The sequence below is a fragment of the Hippichthys cyanospilos genome, chromosome 17 (genome assembly GCF_059441005.1).
Source record: "Hippichthys cyanospilos isolate Australia breed blue-spotted pipefish chromosome 17, RoL_Hcya_1.0, whole genome shotgun sequence".
Lineage (NCBI taxonomy): Eukaryota > Metazoa > Chordata > Actinopteri > Syngnathiformes > Syngnathidae > Hippichthys > Hippichthys cyanospilos.
The window spans coordinates 11,662,425-11,684,800 of NC_142385.1; the positions used below are offsets into that span (position 1 = coordinate 11,662,425).

At 39.5% G+C, this 22,376-nt stretch overlaps 2 protein-coding genes across 6 annotated transcripts in view; both read left to right on the forward strand.

Moving 5' to 3' along the window:
- Nucleotides 1-1,538, forward strand: part of ttyh2 (tweety family member 2) — a 30,422-nt gene extending 28,884 nt beyond the window's left edge. For 4 of the 5 annotated variants that reach the window (XM_088439813.1, XM_088439815.1, XM_088439814.1 and 1 more), the window contains one exon: nt 720-1,538. In XM_088439813.1, the coding sequence (XP_088295939.1) occupies nt 720-800 (81 nt within the window). In that variant the 3' untranslated portion in view covers nt 801-1,538. The remainder of the gene's footprint in view (nt 1-719) is intronic. The other variant, XR_015868491.1, reaches the window with a different exon arrangement.
- Nucleotides 1,539-2,407: 869 nt separating this feature from the next.
- On the forward strand, nt 2,408-22,370 carry kif19 (kinesin family member 19). Its single transcript, XM_088439126.1, has 20 exons — nt 2,408-2,763; nt 4,131-4,211; nt 12,601-12,711; nt 12,780-12,867; nt 13,631-13,767; nt 15,100-15,225; nt 15,301-15,495; nt 15,565-15,711; nt 15,780-15,902; nt 16,816-16,972; nt 17,159-17,333; nt 17,406-17,604; nt 17,690-17,960; nt 18,041-18,165; nt 18,244-18,398; nt 18,476-18,581; nt 19,850-19,973; nt 20,526-20,908; nt 21,513-21,681; nt 21,791-22,370. The coding sequence occupies exons 1-20, from the start codon at nt 2,710-2,712 to the stop codon at nt 21,922-21,924; spliced, it is 3,060 nt and encodes a 1,019-aa protein (XP_088295252.1). The 5' UTR covers nt 2,408-2,709; the 3' UTR covers nt 21,925-22,370.
- The last annotated feature ends 6 nt before the right edge of the window (nt 22,371-22,376 follow it).

Here is a 22,376-nt window from a genome sequence, read left to right on the forward strand (position 1 = left end):
ATAACAATTGTAAAATATAATTTTTATGTGTGGTTCTCATTTTGATTTTATATATTTTTCAAATTTTATACATATAATAAAATTATATTCATAGCTATATAAATTACCCTTAACCCTTGTGCACACATTTTGCAAACTATGCACTTTGCATTTTTCCCCTGATTTTGTAAATGCTTTTAAAGGCGTAATAAAGTTTTTTTTTTTCTTTTACCACTCAAGTTGTTTAGTGGCACACATATGTAGGTTAAATTTATTAACACCCGTGATGATGACACTTAACTGGTCTCTACCGCCACCTACTGTCGACAAAGAATTTTCTGTTAGCTGACATAGTTTGGACACCGCCCAGCGGAATGCTGGAAAAATCACAGGAAAATCAATGTAAAAAATCCTATTAAAATGCATGTAGAAAAATGTAATTGTAATGGATTTCTATGGTCCAAAATTTGGACAATGATCATGTTTGTACACAAAATCTCGCACGTCCAGCTGCAATCACATAGAGATGTCGTAATTTTTGCATTTTGAATTTTTCCAAGTTTTGATCATCTGCAGGAAATTTCAGCTCCTTCGTGTATTTTTTCCTTATCATTCTTTTATGATATCATGAAAAAAAAACAAAGGAATTTCCATAATTTGTAACGTAATGCCACAAGGGGCATGACCTCCCGAAATGTATTTTGCCGAAATCTCACTTGTGTCACGTTGTGTCCCGTCAGTATTCCCCCAGCATGAGAGCCACCTACCTGTCCATGACCGAGGAGCAGCGTCGACATTTCGGCAACGACTTCCAAATGTAATCGCGTGGACATTTTCTTCAGGGAAGCGGCAACTGTCATGTTGTTAGCATGAAAGTAAGCTGGTTCTCATATGTTACTCCCGTGGGAGTTGAAATACCCAAACGTGCACATTTTTGACACCCCCCCCCACCCAACTTTAAATAAACCCTAAACAGAATCTTAAAATGTTTAAAAAATAATAAGCAAGATGTGCAAAAAAAAATGATTTGACATTTTTTTTTCTCTGTATTTTTCTCTTTGCCTGTCCATGTCAGAGTCCATGTGAAAACAATAGCACTGTGGTGACATTTATTTTGTTTTTTCGCACACTTTTTTGTGTGCAAATCTCCACAGAAGACATTGAAACACTTGTAAATAATTTGTACTTATTGAACTTGTTTTTTTTATGATTTAATTATGAATTTGTGCCATTTTTAAAATTGTTTTTCTAATCACTGAAGGGCCATTAATGTATATTTTTCTTTGCGTTTTTCAACTAACTTAAAACTGCCCTTGAGCACGACACCAGAAGCTGTTTGTGCGGCTGCTTTTAACCACCACATTCAGGTAAACGGCTTCTTAAAGTGTTGCCTAGTAACAATGCATATGATTAATAATAACAATATTAATCCATGTTTTTTTTGTTTGTTTGTTTCAGCATGTCACACTGTGTATGGAAAGACGGTAATGTCTAATTCTGTGTGGGGCCAAAAAGATTTTGTGTCCGTTTGTGTGTTGAATAAAAACGTTTTTAGTAGTGTTGTGTGTTTGTGTACGTGTGTGCGCATGTGTGATAACATCGACTACAATATTATAATACTTATTATTTGCAGTAGTGCTGTGATGATGTCACTTCAAGGCTAGCTAGGGTGTATTTTTATTTCTTCCAGCAGGTGTCGACAAAGCGGCATCTCTGCGTATATGCATGCAAATTGCGTAAATTGGAGGACAAAATGCGCCAGCAAATTTATAATATTCAAGTGTAACGTGTCATTTAGCAGTTTTCAATGTGATTTAATATTAGGTAAATCAACGATCATACTAAACATTATTGAAGATAAGTCACTGATATTTATGCATAAAGTAACTAATTTTTCTAGTCTCAAAAGTAAATGCTATTAAAATGAATGTATTATATCATTTAAAAAAAAACTTTCTGAAAAGTACCGATTTTAACATTATTCGTTCAGTTGTTTTTGTCATTAATTTTGGTTTTCTTCCAAAATGTCAGTTTTTGTTTGTGTCGAAATGGGTAAAAGGAAAAAAAAAACGTCCATTATTGTTTTTCCGGTTCGTTTCTATAATGGGCTTTAGAACCTCCAAAAAACTGACTTAAAATTCAGATTTTATATTAGGTTATGCTTTGAAAAAAATGAATTACGCCCCCTTGTAAATGATATCTATTGCAAAAATAATCCTAATGTTTACATGACGTGTTTCCTTACAATCTCAAATTTAAGCAAAAATGACATTTAAAAAACTTTAAATACTTTAAGTATCATCCCAAATGCCAAAAAAAAAAAATCCGAAGATTGTTTACCATGTCACGTGGTGCGCTACTGTCACTGTTTACAGTGGCCACGTCTCTCTGGGCGACGTGCGCGTGCAAGGAGACGCGCTCACGTGCGCGCGCACGCTCAGTCACCTCAGCAGCACCAAGTCAAGTAACGGCAGGCTCGAACTGAGGTGAACTCCCGCACCTGGCACCGGGTCAACCACCGGAGAGTCGCGCAACTCGTCACCCGGCGTCGACGCTCACGGCTCGGCTTGCATGAGGCGGAGACGTCGGTGCTGGACGGAGGATAGGACCCAAAGAAAAGAAGATCCGGGTGAGGAGGACAGGGCGAGACGCTGCAGGTGGCTCTCACCGAAGACGAGGAGGGGGCATGCCGCTCGAGTTTGGGCTGATGCATTCGGAGCTCGGATGTGAATGACCCCAAAAAGCATGAAGGACACCGGAGACTCGAAAGAGCAACAACTCACCGTGAGTGCTCCACCAAACAACTTCGTTACATTCGACATTGTTTTTTAAAAGCAGAATGGTATAACTTCAATAAATAACGGATCTATTGACTTATAAGTAAAACAACGCATTCTATATAGCTTGATTTGTAGGCTTATAAATACACGCTTTAAAAACAGCTGCATTAAAAATAAGACAATTATGGGTCAAAAAAAAGACCGAGCCAAAGTTTTGGATAGTTTTACCTCGTTTTGGGTTGTTTTGCACAAAATATTCCAAAATTGTGTCTTTGTAAAAGATAATCTTGGAAATCGGGTTGTTTTTACGAGAGATAACCGCAAAAATCGGGCTGTTTTGTAAAAATAAATAAAAAAACTGTTAATAGCATCGAATTGACATAAATATTGGGTTGGTCCTTTTCTAAACCACAATTAGGTTATTTTTGATGCAACTCTTTCTTGTAGCCAACTATATCAAACAAAAAACTATATCAAATTTAGAGTGAAAGTAGAGTAAAATTAGATTGTAAATTATGAAATACAGAGATGAGATTTAGCTAAATAAATCATTCCATATAGTTATGGTTAGTTCATTGAATAAACAGATTTATATCATGTATTATTTTATGAATACAATAAACTTCTGGTCAGTTGTTAAATTACTAAGTGATCAATTGTGGAACAAAAACAATAATCAGTCAAATGTAACTATTAGGATAAATTCATTTATTTAATTTAGTTATAAAGGTTCAGTACAATTAAATGATGTATAAATACTACAATTAAAGATGACCCCCAAAAAATCCTTTTAATAGTAAACTAACCTTTTTCTTAACCTCATTTGACCCGACCCTACTCTTTGTTTTAAAAATAAAATATGGTCCTTGAGCACAAAAATTCTCCCAATCTTGAGCTAATTTGCCCAAATCCAAATGCTAATCGTTGAACAAGAAGCTAAATTTTGTCATTTTTGTAGCATTTAAAAAATACCACTATAAAAAAAAATACTGCACTTTAAATACCATTACAGTTCCCAATTTTGTTATAATTAAAAAGGGCCCAAAAAAACAACACAAATAAACGAAGGAAGATTAATGGTTTGTGCAGCCGGCCGTGGCGCTATTGTGAATTATTGAAGCGCTTGTGTCATTCGTAACCGAGCCTCTCTTGTCCCAACACACTTTCTACTGACCGCAAATAGAATACGTATAAAACACTGTTAATAAATAAATACCTGTCTAATTCAAGCTTACGTCAGCGTAGTTCTCGTTACATCAAACTTCAAACTGGCTTATGGACACAAAATTACAGTTTTAAAACAATTTCAACGAATCTATTCCAGGCATTTTCTCTGATTTATTATTAGTGTGTATAATTGTCCCGGTGCAGGTGGCCTTGAGGATTCGTCCTCTCAGCGATGGCGAGCAGGAAGAGGCGGCGACCATCGTGGCGCACAAGCTGGATGAGCAGGTGAGAGCGACGAGCTTCGATTGTTTGCTTTTGTGTTTGTGTGGAGGTCAGGTGGGTTTGTGCAAGATGAGGGAAGCGCAGAGGTCATCTTACGTCAGGATGTCAGGATAAAATGTCAGCCACGACCTCAAGTGTCAAATTTAGTGACGGGTGAAAAATCATGCTTGGTGGGGCTGAAGAATGAGCTTAAGGGGCCACTTTAAAGCAAAATGGCGGACTTCCTGTGACTTTCTGGACATGGCTTCATGAGACTTTTTTGTGGGTCTACTCATCATTGACGTGCCTACCGAATTTCGTGTTGCCTACCGAATTTCGTGTTGCTTCTCAATGAATTTGTAGATGTTGGAGATTTTAAGTTCATAGACATCAAGGAAATAGACATCATAATAATGTCAGAAATCCTGTGTTTTCTTCAGACATTTTAGTTGGTCGACATGGCTTCTTGAGACTTTTTTGTAGGACAATTAACGATCAACAAACTGACCAAGTTTCATTTTGGTCCATAAAACTGGTTTAAGGGGCTGAATTTTCCAAATATTTGTCGGACCCCTATAAATGAACAAACTGACAACAAAAAATGGCTGCTTTGTTCTAAAATGTTAGACATCACATTAAAGTCCCAGTCGCATCCCAGTAAAATTGGTTTAATGGGCTGAAATTTCAATATTTTGCGGACCCCTGAAAATGAACAAAGTCTTGAAAAATGGTTATTTTAATCCAAAATGGTAGACATCCTGTGTCTTTTCAAGCATGGCCTCTTGAGATAACTCGCAATAAACAAAAAAAACAAGTTTCAAGATGCTCTTTGAAACCGGTTTCAGGGGTTGAATTTTACGTTTAGGTCCCCCTAGAAATGACCAATTTGAACCAAAATGATTGACTATCTTTCTAGGCATTCTCCAGACATTTTTGCGGTTATGATAAACAAGTTTCATGTTGCTAAGTAAAACTTGTTTCAGGGCCTGAACTTTCATGTGATTTTAGGACCCCTGGAAATGGCAAAATTGACATTCAAAATGACCATTTTGAACCACAATCATAGAGGATATCTCACGTCTTTTCCAGGAATGGCCTTTTGAGAACTGTTTTAAATCCTCATTTGCTCCATGAAACCAGTTTCACGCGCTGAATTTCCAAAACATTTGACCCCTAGAAACTGCCAAAACGACCCCTGATGATTCCAATGATTATCACAGTAGCCGTCTTCCTGGGAACTCCAGGTGCGAGTTACATAAAGCGCTACGCTGTTGCCTCACAAGGTGCAGCTGGAGCTGCCGTGTTGTCAATTTCACGCCATTTCCCAACGGGCTTCGTTTAAGGTGCGAGCGTAATGAATGCGGATGCTGCGCTGGCGCCGCTAATGAGCGTCGCGACTGGCGCGAGTAGAGTAATGATGTCAGGCATGGCGACAGTTGACATGGCGACATCATCATCAGGGGTTTTTTTTTAAACCACCTGAGGACTCCGGGCCACGCCCCTCACCCCCATTCCTAAAACCACAAAAAAACAAATAATCAGGGGGACTCCTGGGGTCCCCGCTGGGCCCTAATTTTTTGCCAGGGATGCCTGCCCTGGTATGGCTCGTGTGATGTCATCAACTTGTGTCCTAGCGAGAACTTCCAGAAAGGGATTATCCCGCCTCCTCTCGGGATCAGGCCTGTTTGTTTGTAATTCAATTAGAGTGAGGCCCCCCGGACAACGTAAGCGCCATGACATCATCGTCATCAACAACAACAAAAAAACAACCACATGGGTTGGGGGGGGGGTTAAGAGCCCCCATCGGTGCTGACACAGCTCCCACCTGCGCGACCTCATTAAAAGCGCAATGTTTGCTGCTTTGAGGTGAGGGTTCACGAGATGCGCTTTACGCTACTTATGCTAGTTAGCGGTCCAGTGGAGGATTATGGGAATCTGTCTTGAGAAGGTTTTACGGCGGCGGGTTTGGTATGAATGAAGAGGATAGGAGGGAGGGTCACTACAACTACAACAATAACAACGCACACTTGTGGTGGGACAACTTGCAAATGTTGGTATTTTAGTCGGAAACTTTCGCGGGCCTCATAAAATGAGAAGGCGGACCGGATCTGGCCCACGGTCTTGAGTTTGAGACCTGTGGTCTACATCAGCGGTTTTCAATGGGGTTTTTTCAGTCATATACCCCCTGTGAAATATATTTTCAGCCAAATACCCATTAACCAGTGCAAAGCATTTTTGGAATTAAAAAAACTAAACAAAACAAAAAAACTTAAAACGAGCAACATCACTATCTGATTTATTAAAATTAAGACCCTTTCAAACTTCATTTGTGTTGGTCCACAAAAAAACGAATCAACCTAAAGTGTATTTTTTTGATATAAAGATATAAAATGTATTCTATATTTTTTATGTTTTAGTTTTCTGTTTTTGTAAAGAAAAAACATCAGTTCTAACTATATATGTAAAGTTTGTAAAATATTGCTTTTTTAGGGTTTTTATGGTGTTTTTTAAAACAAGCACAAGAGAGAGAGAGAGGTAAATAACATAATAAGTATAACCTAGTATAATAATTATAATAATTGAGATAATTGTATTAGAGGTTTTGGTAGGTCAATAATCAATACACATTACAGATTTTAATGTCTTTTTATTTTTAAAACAATGTTTTCAAAAACACTTTTTTTAGAGATTAAAAAACTAAACTAATAACAGGCATTTATAAGAAATGTATTGTTTTTTTATTTTGTAATAATCACATGGCTTTGTTTTGTAATGACAGTATGTTTAGCTCAATGCTAACAAATAATGCAAAACCTTATAGATGAGCTAACAAATAGCATGACAGTTTAAAGGAATAATATGCTTATTTAACCATTTTCAGCTGTAAAAAGTTCATCATTTGCAGTCAATCCGATGATCATATTGCAATTACATTTTAATACATTTCAAAACATTTTTCCACTTAGTCGACTGAAATGTCTTCACATGCGCTCAAGGCTCAGGTAATGACCAATCACGGCTCATGTTTTCTGGTCATGGTCATGTGATGTTCCGCGATGTTATCAAATGAATTATTGACAAAATATTAACATTTTACCGCTGAAAATAACCAAATAAGTACACCATCCCTTTATGAAGATATTGGAACACTAATGGGGCGCAACACACGTAGACAGACAATCTAACAATACTTCGAGGCATATATTATTTATCCTTTGTGAAAATGAATAAGTCAACCGTGGATTTGAAGAGGCGGCTCAAGGTTGAATATAAATGTGACGGGCATCGCAAGACTTTTGTTCACACCCTTGCAAAATTTGACACCTCAGGTCCGTTTACAAAGTCAGTCTTGAGGACCATATGGCGTGCAGGTAGCGCTCAGACGGATTAGGGCAGGGTGGGATGCGAGCAGCGGGCTAGATCTCGCCGTCTTGGCAGAGAGCGCGGCGAGCGGACGAGCTGATTGGACGTCTTGCAGCTCAAGGTTCATTAAGCCTCCTTGCCACCTGTTGTCAGAAAACCGCCGCTCAGCGAGGTCATTTGCGCATTTGTGAATGAGGGAATACAAAAGGTATTCTGGCAAACGTACGGCTTGTTTTGGATAGCTCGTCCGACTGGTCGTCAGGCTTTGACTGTGGCACAAAATGGGGGACGCTTTATGGCCCGGGCCTTGTTGTCATGGAGACACCCAGACAAGATCGGGGCCATTGTTTGTATTTTTTTTTTTCTTCTTCCACTACCTGTCGTAGTCCCGCCTCCTCACGTGCAACAATATAAAGGAAACAGCAACTGAATGTGTGTGTGTGTATATATATATATATATATATATATATATATATATATATATATATATATATATATATATATATATATATATATATAGTCAATTTGTCACTGTATTTTTTATTGTTTTTTTTTTGTATTTTTGGCTTTTTTTTCATTTATTTTATTTATTATTTTGTAATCGTGAAAGACATTTTATATTCGTATTTTTTCATTACTTGTTTTCTCTTCATGATTGTGGGTTTTTTGTACTTATTTTTGATTGATATCTAATTTTCATTATTTTTTCATTTATTTTGTATAATTTTTACTTGCAAAGGCCAACATTTAGTTTTATGTTTGGTTGTAGTTTATAGCTATTTAGTTTTTTGTATTATTTGTTTTATTTATTTATTTATTTTTTCCTTTGTTGTTTTATAATTGTGAAAGAAATTTTTGAACATTGCACTTGAAAAATTGTTGCATGGATATTAGTTGTTACATCCCATTATTTTTGTTTCATTTATTTTTTCTTACTTTTTTCACTCTTTATCATTGAGGGTTTTTTTTTAACTAGTTTGTTTATTCATGTATCATTATTACTACTTTTAAAAGCCAAAAAAATAGATTAATATTGGTTGTTTTATTTTTAGCTTTGGTTCATTTTACTTGTATTGTTTTGGTATTATTTATGATGCTTTTTTTTTGTCATTTTTTTTTCCTAATTTGAAAATTTATATATATATATATATATATATATATATATATATATATATATATATATATATATATATATATATATATATATATATATATATATAATATTAATTTTCAAATTAGGAAAAAAAAAATAGAGAAAAAAAGCATCATAATTAATACCAAAACAATACAAGTAAAATGAACCAAAGCTAAAAATAAAACAACAAATATTAATCTATGACTGATGTTTCGTAGTCGTTATTTCATGGTGGATAATGAATCCTCTCATTATGACAACAAAAGAACCTCGCAGGCTTGTGTGCTTTACTAACGATGTTGTCAAAAAATAATAACCTTAAAGGAGGCACAACTTGACTCTTTGTGACCTATTTAAAACCCTTCCCAATTTCATCCTAATGGCCTCCGAGGCGTAAAGAAAAGGAGGACACGTTGTCCCGGCTGTCTTTTTTCCGAGCGTTTGACGAGGTGGTGCAGGAGGCTCCAAAAAGGCAATAGACACTTTTTTTTTTTTTCCTCCCAAGTGGACGCAAATAGACGGTCTGAGCTGTGAAATTGGATCATCTCCGCTGTGCTCCTTATCGTGCGCAAAGAGGGTTATTCTTTGCTGTTTGTCTGCCCGGGGCCAGATTAGACCAAAACGACCGGGACGCTTGTCCTCAGGTTATACTTTCCCGTATTCTGCGTCAGGTTATAGACCAAGTTTGGTCATTTCACTTTTGTCGACCGTTTGTATGCCTCCGCACAAAAGTTAGGTAATGTGGTTGCACAAATTCTTATGACGGGGATGCGGCTGGGTTAAAAATTAATCGCATTCGAACACGCCTACAGCCAGTTGCGGAGCGGGACCCTGAAGTGGTCTCGGTACTATAGTGGCACTCTAGTAAAACACAGGTTTGCCTCTCGTCGTCACGGGTGAGGACTTGGAGCATGTGCGCTTATCACAATGAGTTTTTCTCCTCATCTGAAGTGTTGCAGGTCCTTTGAAGACTATTTCTTATTGATATTGTTAACTCCAATATGGAGTTATTGTATTTTGCATTGGTTTACACCAAATTAACCCTTATGTGTTATTTTGACCATTTTTGGATTTGTTTTCTTCCACATCATCCTCGCAGTATTTTAGCCAAGGGAGTGTGATAACTAGACAAGTGTGATAACTAAGTGGTTGTGCCATGTTGAACTCTGACATTTTATCACAATTTGGGTGAAATTTCAGCTCCCTATTGCCTTCTTTCAATGTTATTGCTTGACGAAACACTGCATAGGGGTTAAATTCGGTCGCCATATTTGTTCTTGTTTTTATTCCCCTTGACAGTTTCTTGTTGCGTCCACCTGTCCTTGTCAACCTGCCCCTGACCAATCAGCTCCCGCCGCCAATTGTTTTCTGTCCAGCTGTCTTATGTTGACTCATTAGTTGCGTGGGTATTTCATCTCGTTTTATTTCAGTTCTTGTCTTGTTTTCTACCGATTCATATTCAGCATGTGTGTGTGTATATATATATATATATATATATATATATATATATATATATATATATATATATATATATATATATATATATATATAGTTCTTTGACATCTGTTTGCCAAGGTAGACGTCTTATATAACAGCGGCGAGACGAGACCGCTTCTGTAAGGAGATCTAGGCTGGCATTGTCGGGGCGCACAGAGGGCATCTGGCAGCCTTTGTAATCAGATAAGATAACCGCTAACTTTCCGACGCTTTGGTTGCATTTCGGAAAAAGGCCGCCGATGGCAAATGTCACGTTTTCTTTATTCGTGCCCTTTTGCTTTCCTAAGAGAGCTGATAACCTTTTTAATAACGGATTTTTAAAAACCAAACACAAACAGGACAAGTGCGCTGCACATACTCGCGGCAAGCTAGCAGTCTTGCTAGCTTCGTTGTAGCAGTGTAGTTTATTTTGACAACTGACTTTTTTTTTTTTTGTGCGTCTAATTTAGAGTCTTCAGTCAACCTAACACGCGTGTGTTTGGAATGTGTGATGAAGGCGAGAATGTGCCAAAACCTGGAAGCGAATAAGCTAACCATTAGCCCACCGCGTTGTCGGTCATCTTTCAACGTATTCCGAAACTGCATTGCTCTCATTTTCACATTTCACCGACCGTCTCCATGGTATCCAAGTAATAAGACCACAGATGGACGTGCCTTACAGATAGATACACACACACACATATACAGATACCCACAAAAGCGCTTGTTTTAATCTTGCCGGCACACGCTGGAAAAAGCGGCTGACCTCGTGACCTTGGAGGCCGCCCTCATAAAGACGACACACAAACGTGAGCAATAAAAACGTATGCAATGACGTCTATCGCTTTCGGACCTTTTGTGTGCGTGCGTGGGTGCGCACATGTATGTACATCCGTGTGTGAGAATATTATTGCGATAGTAAATGTAGACCGAAACGACCAAGAGTCATAATTTTCCTTTGAAAAAAAAAAAATCGAATTGTCACGTCTAAATTTCGATTTTAACCCTTGCGCACACATTTTTTTTCCGTCAACCACTTAAATGGTTCATTGGCATCAGTTCTATCCATACAAATGTAGGTTAAATTTATTAACACAAAAAAATGAAAAATTGTATGGTCGATCTTTGTAGTCTGTGATGTGATGTTGCCACTTTTAGAAATAGCCATTAACTGGTCTCTACCGCCACCTACTTTCTTGGGGTGAAACACAAGTCAACAAAAAATATTCTTTTTGCTGGTTTGACCACCACTCAACGAAATGTTGCAAAAATCGCAGGAAAATCAATGTAGAACATCCTAATAATTTCATCTCAAAAACTGCAATTATAATGGATTTATATGGTCCAAAATTTGGACAATTATTATTTTTGTGCACAAAATCTCGCATCTCCATCTGCAATCACATAGAAATGTCAGAATTGTTGTATTTTAAAATGTTGTAATCATCTGCTGGAAATTTCAGCTCCCTGGTGTTGTTTTTCCCATTGATCCCTTCACGATATCATAAAAAAATCCAAAGAATTTCCATAATTTGTAACATCAAGCCACAAGGGTTAGGACAAGATTATGATAATTTGAATTTGTGTTTCAAGCCTTCGCCGTGCTTTTAAACAAGAGTACAAGCTCTTATTGACAGCTGGTGTTTGGTGGGCGGAGCCACGGCGGCTTCTGTAACTTAATAAACGACAGATGGGCGCAGACGTGTTATCAACACCCTCGATACCTCTTCGCCTATACAAGAGCCGGCCGGAGAGCTAAAATTGGAAGCTTTGCATCATCGTGCCTCCTGTGTTTGCGTGTGCACATGTGTGCGTAGCGTTACCAAAACAACCGTGTTACGTTTTCAGGTTGCCCGTCATGACGAATTAGTCTCACACCTGCGAGTGTCCCATGTGACTACCGTTCGGATTTCTATTATACTAAATTAGACAGGAAGGAAGTGTTTTTTTTCTATTCTTTATAGGCCGTGCAAAACGAAACAGGAAGATGGTCATTTTGGTTTTGTATTTTGGGGTTATTGTTGTGATTTTCAGTCCTATGAAAAAAGTCACAAAGCGCCATGAGTGGACGACAGGAAGTCGACCATTTTGGTTTGATGTGTTCATGTCAAGTTCAATTTGATCACACGTGAGAAAAATTCATCCACAGAAGCAAGTTTAACAACGATTAGTAATTGGTAGGCTAGTTCGTCATAAATAAAGCCACAAAAAGTCTCATTCAAATTCATTCAAATTACTCAATTAAATTATTAAATAATTCATGATTATTATTTAAGAAGTAAACCAACAACAACAACAAAAACTTGGGTAAAACGACAGGGGGAGGTGGCCATCTTGGATTGCAGGAGCCATTTCTGGTTCAGTTTGATGTTGAAAAACTCGTTTTTAAGTTTGAAAACAAAAATTTTGATAGGCGAATCTCTTGTATCTCCTCAATAGATGGTGATTCTGATGGACCCCATGGAGGATCCCGACGATGTCCTGCGGGCCAACCGCTCCAGGGAAAAGACCCACGTCTTTGATGTTGCCTTCGATTACTCGGCCAGTCAGGTGAGTCCAAAAAAAAAAAACAAATACAAATGGCAGAATTTATGAGAGAAATTTTATTCCACATGCAGGAGGAAGTTTACCGCGCCACCACCAAAGGTCTAATTGAGGGCCTCATATCGGGCTACAACGCTACCGTGTTTGCCTACGGGCCCACAGGTTAGTATCGGTCCTCAAAGTTCTCACGTCACCTTTTTGTCTTCCTCTCAGACAGACTTTGATGCTACACAAAAACAAACAACAAGCTTCCAAAACGTTATTCAACCGCGTTCATGAAGAATTCTAATCAAGTATTTTCTTGGCTGGTTTCCAGTGAAACAACTTATCAAGCATCTTAACCCTTAGACGTGCTCCTATTCTTAAAAAAGAAAGAAAAAAAGAAATGGGGAATCTTTTAATGGACAAAATGAGTGATGAAAATACCAACAAAAAATACTAAAATAGATGCTAATGACCAAAAACATGTATTTATATTAAGTTCACGTATTCGATCCCAGGTATTATACTGTAAATTTTGGACTATAAATTGCTACTTTTTTCTCATGCTTTGAACCCTGCGGCATATAATCTAGTGCGTCGTAGCTGCAGTTTTTTACTAGCCACCAGGGGGCAATCTCCAGTAAACAAAGGTAGATGGAAGAAATCACTTTCGAAGTATTGAATTTGATTTTGAACTGCTATTTTACTTGCCACAAGGGAGCATTCTGCTGATAAATGCAAACAAGCACATTACCGTTGTGTTGGTGCAGTATTCCAACAAGCCGAGCGTGTCAGTGTTGTTCACCAGTGTTACTAGCTGAGACTTCTTATTCTACTGTATTCCGCCTCAGTGCACAGAATGATCTTCTGATGGATTATGACATACTGTATTGTATATCCCAGAGATGAAAATTGTCTTTTTTTTTTTGTGGGTATTGATCAGGTTGCGGGAAAACATACACCATGCTGGGAACCGACAAGGAGCCCGGTATTTACGTCCGCACCCTCAACGACCTCTTCCGGGCCATCGAGGAGACCAGCGATGATATGATGTATAGCGTCTCCATGTCCTACCTGGAGGTAGGACCAACATCTATTTTAATTTGTCCACTAACTAAAAAACCTAATGTCAAAATAAAAAGGCACGTCCCAATATTTTTCTTAACATAAATTTTGATCAAAGAAGAAGTCAGCGGAACGGACAGAGAAATTTTCCGCCATAAGGAGTTTGAACAGCTGATGGCTTGGTGTCATTTTCCCGCGAACAGATAATTACCGCCATAGACAGACGTCTTCTCCGCATCCGTCATTGAAATGTCTTTTCATTGCGCGGCTGTCATTAGGCGCTCGTGATTGAGGCCGGCGCCTGGAAAAGCGTGTTATTAAAAAGCTCGGCTGTGCGTTGTCGTGCGGATGTTTCGAGATGAATCTGGCTGTTTCCAGGCAGTAAAGCGCTTGAAAGGTTTTTTTTTTTTTTACAGCATCCACGCAGTAACTTACATTAAATGGACGATTAAAGCTATATGTCTATACAGTCACATTCATCCTTTTAACAAAAGAGCATATTGGCCACACTATTGGAAAAAAATAGAGTGCAGTACATATACACTAACGATAATTACTTATATATAAGTCTATATATATATATATATATATATATATATATATATATATATATATATATATATATATATATATAAACATCAAAAGCTTGTAAAAATTTGGTATTTTTTTGATAGAAAGTAATTTTAGATGAAATGTCAGAATCCTTCAGGAATTAAGTTATATTTTTCAAAATAAAAATTGGTAATATGAGAGTCTTTTTTAATAAAACTAATAATATGATGGGAAAAGTGTATACATATTGGAATAAATAGTCATATTTAGGAAAACAAAATTCATAGAAAAAATGCTTACAAAGTATTGTAAGAAAAATATTTTTATAGAAAAAAAACTATTTTCCAGCTAAAGAATGTAATATTATGACATTAAAGTTCTGCTATAACATGGAAAAATCAGCAGCATTATTTTGTTTTTCTCCAATATTTTATTTACATACATATTTATTTGAGGTAAAATGTACAAAAATATATAAATATAAAAATATTCTACATTTTTTTTTTATGAAAGTGTTATTTTTCAGATGCAATGTCAGAATCCTATTGGAATTAAGTAATATTTCTTCAAGATGAGGATTTGTAATGTTATAAGTATAAAGTCTCATTTAAAAATAATAATAATAAAAAATAACTTTTTTTAAAAACAATTTCTTACGAGAAATCTTTTTTGGTTGAAAAATATATTTTTCAAGCAAAACTATTGAATATGATGAGACTAAAGCCCTAATATAATAAGGAAAAGCGCAATAACAATTTCCTCCCAATATTTTCTTTCCCATCAACATGATTGTAGATTTACAACGAGATGATCCGCGACCTGTTGAACCCGTCTTCGGGCTTCCTGGACCTCAGAGAGGACGCCAAAGGAGAGATTCAGGTGGCGGGCATCACCGAAGTGTCCACCATTAACGCGCAAGAGGTCATCCCCCGTCCCTTTCGTTATTTTTGTCGCACAATCAAAACAAACTAACGTGTGTGTGTGTGTGTGTCACAGATCATGGAGCTGCTGATGAAGGGCAACAAGCAGCGCACGCAGGAGCCCACGGCCGCCAATCAGACATCATCCCGCTCTCACGCCGTGCTCCAGGTGGCCGTCAAGCAGCAGAGTCGCTGCCGGGACATCCTGCAGGAGGTCCGCTTTGCCCGCCTCTTCATGATCGACCTGGCCGGATCGGAGCGAGCGGCGCAGGTGTGTTGCAAACACGCGCCGCTGTTTTTTTTATTATATTTGCACTGATTCACATCTGCCTTTTATTAGACACAAAATCGGGGTCAGAGGTTAAAAGAGGGCGCCCATATTAACCGCTCCCTCTTGGCCTTGGGCAACTGCATCAACGCGCTGAGCGACAAGAACGGCAACAAGTACGTCAACTATCGAGACAGCAAGCTGACAAGGCTGCTTAAGGTATCGATGATTGCGGATCAAAGATGGCCGCCTTTTCTCCGGCCACTGACGAGATCTTTGATCGACAGGATTCTTTAGGCGGGAACAGCCGAACTGTCATGATCGCCCACATCAGTCCCGCCTCAGTCGCCTTTGAGGAATCCCGCAACACACTGACATACGCCGACCGTGCCAAAAGTATTCGCACGCGGGTGAGTTTGTAAAATAAAGAAAAAAATATAACATAATTACCCAGAATATTTTTTTATTTTCCTCTCTTTCAAATTCTATCGTTTTGTGAATATGACTTGTGCAGCAACTTGATTTTATGACTCAAAACCAATTTGGCTTCACTGTAAAGACAAAATAATGTACAATTTAAAAAATATATATGTGTGTGTCATAAAAACAAACTTGTCATGAAAAACAATAAATTCGTTCAAAAGAAGCAACTTCCTCTAATCTTACGTGATAGAAAAATACAATTGAACTCAAATTACGTATCATTTTTATTTTTGAATAAATAATTTTATATTATGAAAACTCCTAAGGTTACTTCTTTGGAAGCAACCAAGGTGACATTAGCTTGATAGGAGCACCCTCTAGTGGTTACTAAAAGTAGTGCATGCTTATATAATAGAGTCAAACGGTGCTTCTCAATTATTTTTTGCAAAGCCCCCCTAGAAAAGAGAAACGATTTCGCGCCACCCCCTTTCTGCACCGACTGTAAATATGGTCACTCTTTGTAAAAAAATGTGTAAGTACAGTATACCATTTTTTTCTTTTTCAACATTACCAAAAGCAACAAAAATAAACGCTCAACAAATGATAACGTTCAAGCCTAAATGTTACCTCTTAAGCCTGTTCCTTGAACAACAAGACAATAATAATAATAATGATAATAATAATAATAATTTCAATTGATGTCATTGCTTTTGGGGAGAAATTTTCATGTATGAAAAGTACTAGTTGTATCATTGTTTGGTATCAGTGGTAAGTACCGCGTACCAATATTGGTACTGTTCTGAAAAAAGTGGTGTCAAGCATTCCTAATAACAACAATAATAAAAGCATTGCCACGCATCCCTGCCAAAATATGATCTCACGTTTGTATTCGTTCTCCAGGTGAAGAAGAACCTGATCAACGTGTCCTACCACATCGCCCAGTACACCAACATCATCTCGGACCTTCGCTGCGAGATCGAGCGACTCAAGAAGAAGATTGCTGACCAGGCGAGCCGCCAGCTTGCCTCTGAAAGAGCCGATATCCGCCATGTCCAAGGTGACCTTGCACCAACATCCGACAACTTTTCTTTCCCCTTTTTGCTAACTCTAGCGATCAGCAAATCTTTCCTTCCCGCATGATTAAATCTCCACCTTTCTAGGTCTTCCTCCATCGGCTTCCGTCTGTCAGATCACAATGTGGTAATCTGAAAAGTCTCCGTTTTCTTCTTTATCGCGCTCTCAGCTGAAGTCCAGGCGCACTCCTGCCAGCAGAGTCGCATGGAAATGGACCAGCTGAGGGAGCAGCTGCTGGATGCCTTCCGCCAGCAGATGGATATCCGCAGGAACCTGTTGGAGCTGGAGACCAGCAACACGGAGATCCAGATGGACACCTCTAAGCAGCTGCTCACCATCGCAGAGTCAGTCTCAAAGAAGATTTTCCTCTGACTGAAAAATGCCGCGGATATGTTCACATGCGGTCTTATCTCCAGCTGGGAGCACGAACGGAGCAGGCGACGGCGGAAGTGGCGAGCGGAAAAGCGAAAGGAAAGCGCCAGCAAGGATGATAGTGAGAAGGACTCGGACTCTCCAGAGTCTCCGCCGGACGCCACCGAGACGGAGGAAGTGGCCATGGCCAGAGAGAACTTGGTGGCCCTCATGACAGAGCAGAAGAAGCTCCACAAACAGAAGGTCTTCAAAAGATCCATATCTACTTTGGAGAGTTTTTCCGTGATCGGTCCGGGTCGAGCAAACCGTCTACTTTATATGTCTCAAGTCGGTCCTGGAACGTCGGTTCCTGGAGCTCCGCGACCAGGCCCGCCACCTGGAGGAGCTGCTACCCCGACGGGTGAGCTCGGACGAGCAGCGCGAGGTGCTGGGCCTGCTGTGTAAAGTCCACGAGCTGGAGATCGAAAACGCCGAGATGCAGTCGCACGCTCTGCTGAAGGACAACGTGATCCGGCAGAAGAACTTTGTGGTCCGGCGCTTTGAGATGCACCGGCACCTTTGCGACGAGCTCATCCAACAGCAACGGCATTTCATTGATGGTGAGCACCATCAATTTGGTAATCCTGCACCAAAACTTCAAATGGTCAGTGGTCTACTGACACATGTGTTCTCCTTCTAGCGCACAGTCTACTAGTACCACCCCATCTTCAGGAACTCTATGATATGTACGCCAGAGAACTGGATGAGAGGAAACTGGAACGAGCCGTAGCTCTGGATAAAGCAACCACCCGCCACACCTTGAAGGTACAACCAAAAAAAGAAGGAAAAAAAAAAACCATTGCGGTTCTTGAGTTCCTCAAGTTTTCTCCTCTATGTTTCCAGGGTGGCTCCCTTCTCAAAATCAGCCTGCCTCCTCCGGCTCGCGACCCCATGCAAGATGCCGACTCTGACCAGGAATGCGTGCGCCCCGATGAAAGACGAGGACATGCCAAAATCCGCCGCCACACCTTGCCCCCGATCCTGCCAGAACCGGAACAGTGAGGACATGCTACAATGCGACGACGCTAACAAGCGTCTGCGATTCCTACAAGTATTTTCTTTTTTCTAATGTCAGGGACAGCGACAGAGTTTTCAAAAACATCGCTCACGTGCGACACATGAAGATCTCGGCTGTAATGACCCCTCCGCCCATACACATCAACGGGAAGGGCAACAGAGAGGTGAGCGACATTCTTCGAAGAGGAGATATTGTCCAGAGCAACGTCACGGGTTGAAGCTAACTTCTTCTGTTCAATACAACAGCTACGATATTTTGCACTAAAGATCTGTGAATAAACATGGCGAATTTGTTCCAACTTTCTTCCAAGTACATTCAAACGTATATAAGAAATTTTTGAGCACAATTAGCATTATGGGGAATATATGCTATGTTTTTAGCATTTAGCTTACAAATATGGTTAACCGTGTTCACAAGTGAGCTGGAATTTACAGTTTTTGTAAATTATTAAGTTATATTTTAAGTTATATTTGAAAATAAGAGTCGAACATAAATCTAAACAATGTATTTACAAGCACAAAGTAGCTAATGTTTCGTTTAAGTGAGTTTTAAGTAAAAATAAACAGTTCTTCTGAGGATAAGCAGTTTAGATAGCTAGCTTAAATTAAAGAAGCATGGAGTAAACATTCCTCACCGGCAAATTTGTACAAACGTACTGACGAGCACATTCAAACGTAATTTAGCTACATTTGAGTTATGTTACTTGCTAATATTTCTGCACGTCTGAACTGGGTTTTGACGAGTACATCCTGTAGCATTATGGGAAAAAAAGGCTCATTATAGCATTTAGCTTACAACTATACTCTATATAACACTTTAAAACAACTACTGTTGCATACAAAGTCAAATTCGTCTTCCAAGAAATAAGACCAATAATAATAATAATAATTAGAGAAAACAGTAAACACCTCAAAACTGTGGCCATGTTGAGTCAAACTTTGCAACTAAATTCAAACATACTTTATTATTATTTACTCCGTTATTATTTACTCGGCAATTCTACATTCCCACAATTCTGAGTATCCTTTCTCCGAACTTCTTTTCCTCACTAGATTAACCATCGTTTATAGTTACGAAAACGCTCCTATGCTAACGATAAGCTACAGTACTTTGTGGCCGTAAACATACAATTGCTTTGAGATACTTTGATTTCGGGTTTAGGCTATACAAAAGCCGCCTTGTGATGCTAAACATACGGCTAATTACAAATCACACTAACACTAAAAATAGAGCGCTTTGTTGCTGCAGAACTGAAACTGTTTTCAGTAATGCGAAACAGAGAGTACAATAACAACATTGGATAATGAGATGCATCCGGCCTCATTACGTCCGATCACATGTAGCAATTTGTTCTGGCGAGCTAAAAATACAATATTACCAGTGTGTGACAAATCATTTGTTTGATGGTAACGGCGCCATCTGCTTGTGCAGCTGCAGCCGCTGGCACCGGTGAGCTCGCTGAGCTACACTCACCTCAGCCACAGTGTTAGTAGCCAACTGGATTCATCGCCCGAGAGCAGCGAGGCGGGCGTCGACGCCCCGCTTTCACGTAACGGTAAGATTGCTGCTGCCGAGACCAGCTTTAACTCGTTCGCTGCCATTGACGTCTGTTCACGTCAAAGATCCGTTTGGACTGGGTTGGGATTGAGGCATAGTCTACATGCAGTTGGGGTTTTTGCAAATGTAAATATGGGTGCTATCATATGAAAGATTGATTTTCATTCCTTACTTTGGATTGCATGGAGGTAATAGCTGTGTTATAAGTGTGGAAACGCTGCCATCCAATGGTCACAGTTAGCACTGCAGTGCTCAATTGGCTTATAAGCATTAGTCAAGTGTGTCATAAAAACGGATTTGAGCAGAATTTTATGATTTAGTGTTAATATTACTTTAAAAGACGAGAATTCTCGTCCATAGCACGAAATGAGTTAAGAGACTCAGTACTGCCACCTAGTGGGCTTGGCATGCTTGTAAATGAATAAAACTGCACCATGCGAATTCGTGTGGCAGGAATTTTTTGCAATAAAGTTATATGGACAAAAATTTTTGACACAGCTTTTGATAAGGCTTGAAGAAGTTAAAAAAAAATTCTTGTTTGTTTCCAAAGAGAGGCAGCAGATCCTCAAAGGCGTACAGAACATTTCTGTGAAGGCTGCACGGCGGCGCTCCAAAGCCCGCGAGATGGAGGCCCTGCGTTTACCACCTGCCCCCTCCCCAATGGAACCCCCCAAGCAGAAGCACAGCCTCTTTGGCCCCGATGCGCCCCCAAGGGGTCCCCCGATGCGACGCGGAAGACAACCCAGCCCCGAACTTCGGCACGCCACCTCAGATGACAACCTTTCCTGCAGCACCGGCGAGGGGCCCGTCCTACAGACCACCTGGACGCGGCGCCACAAGCACACCGGCAAGAACCAAAGCCCACGAGATGGCGATTTTGAGGCGCGCCGCAAGAAGAGGCGTTCGCGCTCGTTTGAGGTCGCCGGTCAAGCAGTAAGTGAACTCACCATAAACCTTGCAGGTGCTAAGATTAACCCCTGTGCAGTATTTTGACCATTTTTGGGTCATTTTCTTCCACATCATTCTCACAGTATTTCAACCAAGGGATGGAACATTCTCGGTGGTGGGATAACTAAGTGGTCGTGCTGTGTTGAACTTTGACATGTTGTCAGAATCTGGGTGAAATTTCAGCCCCCTTCATCTTCATTGATGACAATACTCAGCTGTAAAAAAATAACAAAATAAAGGCATACAGGGTTTTATAAAGGAGTCACTATGACACAATTTAGCAATGGCGTCATTCATGTTCTAATTCATTTGCTCTTCATTTGAAAACAAAAGTCTAATATTGTCACTGCATTAAAAATTACATTTGCTGATACCTGCAGAAGTTCTGTTAAATTCTCATGTACCACCAAGTGCCTTCACATATTTACTTTTGAGAAAGACTGGATTAATTCTTTAGGCAAATTGTTTAAATTTGAAATGCTCCAAAATGCTTGTAATGAAAGCATCTTTGCATTGAGTCAAAATATTTGCAACATTAGTTTTTAGGATTATTTTTTATGTTTATTCTTCATCCATTTCTCATGCGCAGGCACCTCAATCCAAAACGAGCACGGCTGCAAGGTTCCGCCCGTTGGACAGCACATCAGATGCTCACCTCCACATTAGTGGTCAGTCCCACGTCCCCGTGCTCCGCCCCCATTTCAGGGGAGTCCCGCCTCTTGCCAAAGTCAGGGTACCAATCGGCAGCCAGCAAGCAGGTACGCTGACCATGTTTACAACCTGGGAGGTAGCAAATCAGAGCGAATCAGACAACAATAAACATTGATTTATTTATTTTTAAAGTTTTGCCTATTTCATCTTCTGCAGGCCCAAACTCGGAGACCCCCACAACCCAGGCAAATAACCTGAAGCGCATCCCCTTTCTGCGACAACCCCAGCCGCCCCTCTACATCACCACCAGCACCCCAATGGGGGCCCAGCAGAGACCACGCCGACACTGAGCATTATCTTGACTTAAACAATGCGGGTCGCACACGCCAGGAGGTCTGGATGATGACCGAGAGATTACGGCATCGTGCCTGCAGACGCCAAAGATCGTTACATGTCCAATTTGTGTCTTGTTTTCTTATTGTGTAGGTAAAAAAAAAAAAAAGATTGCTGTGTTCTTCAATGTACTTAATCTTGCATGTTTTTGGAATGTGAAAGGACGTAAAAGCATCTTGTGAGCCGTGAGACAGAGGTGCTAACCGCTAGTCCATCGTGCTGCCTCAATCGTTGTGTTTTCATTTCGTTTATTTATTCATTTATTTTTACTCTATAACAGTTGCCTTGCTGTTGTTGGCAATGACATGATTTCGATAATTTGTCATTTGTTTGCGTTCTTTTGTATATTTTTTTATGACCACCATAATAAATTGGAGGAAAATAAACTGTTAACATGCTGTTATTCTAA